This window comes from Coenobita brevimanus, chromosome 46 (genome assembly GCF_032717465.1).
Source record: "Coenobita brevimanus isolate Jiangsu-jjx chromosome 46, ASM3271746v2, whole genome shotgun sequence".
Taxonomy (NCBI): Eukaryota; Metazoa; Arthropoda; class Malacostraca; order Decapoda; family Coenobitidae; genus Coenobita; species Coenobita brevimanus.
In genome coordinates, this window is record NC_136999.1 from 627,972 (window position 1) to 630,625 (window position 2,654).

The 2,654-nt window shown below is 43.5% G+C and overlaps 1 protein-coding gene across 1 annotated transcript in view; it reads right to left on the reverse strand.

Moving 5' to 3' along the window:
- Positions 1-2,403, reverse strand: part of LOC145398785 (lachesin-like) — a 39,732-nt gene extending 37,329 nt beyond the window's left edge. The window contains exon 1 of the mRNA XM_080271594.1: positions 2,223-2,403. Within this exon, the coding sequence (XP_080127720.1) occupies positions 2,223-2,403 (181 nt within the window). The remainder of the gene's footprint in view (positions 1-2,222) is intronic.
- Positions 2,404-2,654: the final 251 nt, after the last annotated feature.

The following is a 2,654-nucleotide window of genomic DNA, read 5'->3' on the forward strand; positions in this document are numbered from 1 at the left end:
CTCCTCTTCCTTTCCTCTTCTTCCTACTCTCCTCCTCCCTTACCTCCTCTCTTCTCTCGCTTTCCTCTTCTACTCTTCCCTTCTCCTTCTTTTCTCTCATCTCCTTTTCGTCTATCCTCTTCCTCTTTTCTTCTCCAACTCTACTTTCCTTCCTCCTCCTTTCCTTCAATCATTTACTTCTCCTCCATTGCTCCCTCTTCCTCTACTCATTCGCCTCTCTACTCTCTCCCCTTCTCTCTTTCCCTCCACTCCTCCTCTTTCTTCCTCACTCTTTTCCCCCCTGTCCCTCCACTCCGTGCCCCTAGCTTCTTCGTCTTCCTCTCCTCCTCCTCCGTTCCTTCCTTCCTCTTCCCCTCCTATTTCTCCCTCCTTTTCTCCTCCTCTCTTCTCTTCCCCTCTTCTATTCTTTCTTTCTCTCATCACCTCCTCCTCCTCCTCCAGCCTTCCTCCTCTCCCTCCTCCCCATCATCTGCCTTCCTCCGCTATCTTCTTCCTCCACTTCCTCTTTTATGAATTACTTCTCTTTACTAAATTCTCTCTCTCTCTCTCTCTCTCTCTCTCTCTCTCTCTCTCTCTCTCTCTCTCTCTCCCTCCTTCCAAAGCTTTCCATAACCTTTCTTCTTCCTCTCCGTTCCTCCCCCCCCCATTCTCTCTCTCTCTCTCTCTCATCAGACCACCCCAATGCAGCTGCACAAAGGTATGCAAATGCAACAAAGTGGACACACACACACACACACACACACACACACACACACACACACACACACACACACACGTACACAAGAAGTCGGCCTTTCTCCCTCTCCCTCTCTATCTCTCTCTTTGCACCTTGGGTGCTCTCTTCCTGTACGAGTGTACATTTCTCTCTCTCTCTCTCTCTCTCTCTCTCTCTCTCTCTCTCTCTCTCTCTCTCATTCCACTAACTCGTGTCTTCATATTAAGTCACTTCATTCCTAATTCTAATTTCTGTCTCCCCATAAAATCCCCCCCCCCTTTTTTTCTTCATCTCACACTTCTGAGTTCTGCTTCCCACTATTTTCCTGTACGGCACACATAGCCTGAGGGTCTGGGGGGTGGGGGAGAGCCTTATGTTACGCTGTCCACTCCTTCAACATCTATAACGTAAGTGTGAAGTTCTCGGTTAATGTAAAGACGTCATCCTTAACTCCTTTCACCTTAACCTGGCCAAAATTTTCGTCCTTTTCCAGTGTATTTCATGTAGTTCAATGGCTGAAGACGTTACCATGGCTCTACCCTATTTACGTAGCACTTCTTCGTGACTAGCATTATATTCCAGTGTTAATCTATTCCTAAAACTCAGTAATCAATATGGTGAGAGAGAGAGAGAGAGAGAGAGCAATACTGGGCAAGTTAAAGTGACAAGGGTATAGCTAGATGCGTAACGTGTGTGTGGTCATTGTATCTATGTAACTCATATATTATTTTCTCCTCATAAATATTTCTCTTATTCTGTCATATCCTCTTTATTCTCTCTCTCTCCCTCACCCCCCCCTCTCTCTCCTTCAATGTACGTTCTTTATATTCTCTCTCTCTCTCTCTCTCTCTCTAATGTCATTTATCTTCCTTTTCAGTCCTCCTCCATTTCCTCCCTTTCAATCACTTCTTCCCTCCCATCTCTCTTCCTTTCCTCCACTTTCCTTCTCTCCCTCTCTCTTATAAAAGCGGAGAGAGAGAGAGAGAGAGAGAGAGAGTGTATGGTAATGGTGGAGTGATTTACATAATTCAGTGAGTTATCATAACCATCTCCTTCCCCTTCCAATCCACTTAGTTAATTACGTCATCTTAACACACGACTCTCTTTCTCTCTCTCTCTCATTCATGCGCACTGGAGAACATAAACAGATAAAACACAAGTAACCACTGCAATTGCAACACAGGCAGCAATACCCCTCATAGAACCACGACACCTTAAATAATAGTGTTACAAAACATTACTCCTCCACCTCTTCCTCCTCCTACCACCACCACCACTACTACTACTACTCTAATAATAATAACAATAATAATAATAATAATAATAATAGTTAATGCCGAGAGGTGTTTGTCCTGAAATCATATCAATCACGGTGATAAATGACTTTTTATTTATATATCGCCCAGTATTATTATTATTACTATTATTATTATTAGTTGTGGTAGCAGTAGTAGTAGTAGTGGCATTTATATAATGACACACACACACACACACACACCCTACTCACCAAACACCTGCAGATATCCAACTTGACTCATCATCGGGGCAGTATTAACTTGGCACATGTAGAGTCCTCGGTCTTCCTCTCTCACTTTGGACACGTGAAGATTCCATGTCTTGTGAGAATCGTGGGAGACTGAGAAGCGGGACTGTCTGGTGACTACGTGGTTGTCGATGCTGACGATCATTTTACGGTCCAGGTGAAGCCACGCCACCTGCAGGGGGAGGGAGAGAGGCTGGTTAGTGTGGGGGACAGTAATGGTGAAGTGATAATAAGAGTAATGCTAATGTTAATAATAATAATAATAATAATAATAATAATAATAATAATAATAATAGTAATAATAATAATAAGAAGAAGAAGAAGAAGAGGAAGAAGAAAATGTGTGTGTGTGTGTGTGTGTGTGTGTGTGTGTGTGTGTGTGTGTGTGTGTGTGTG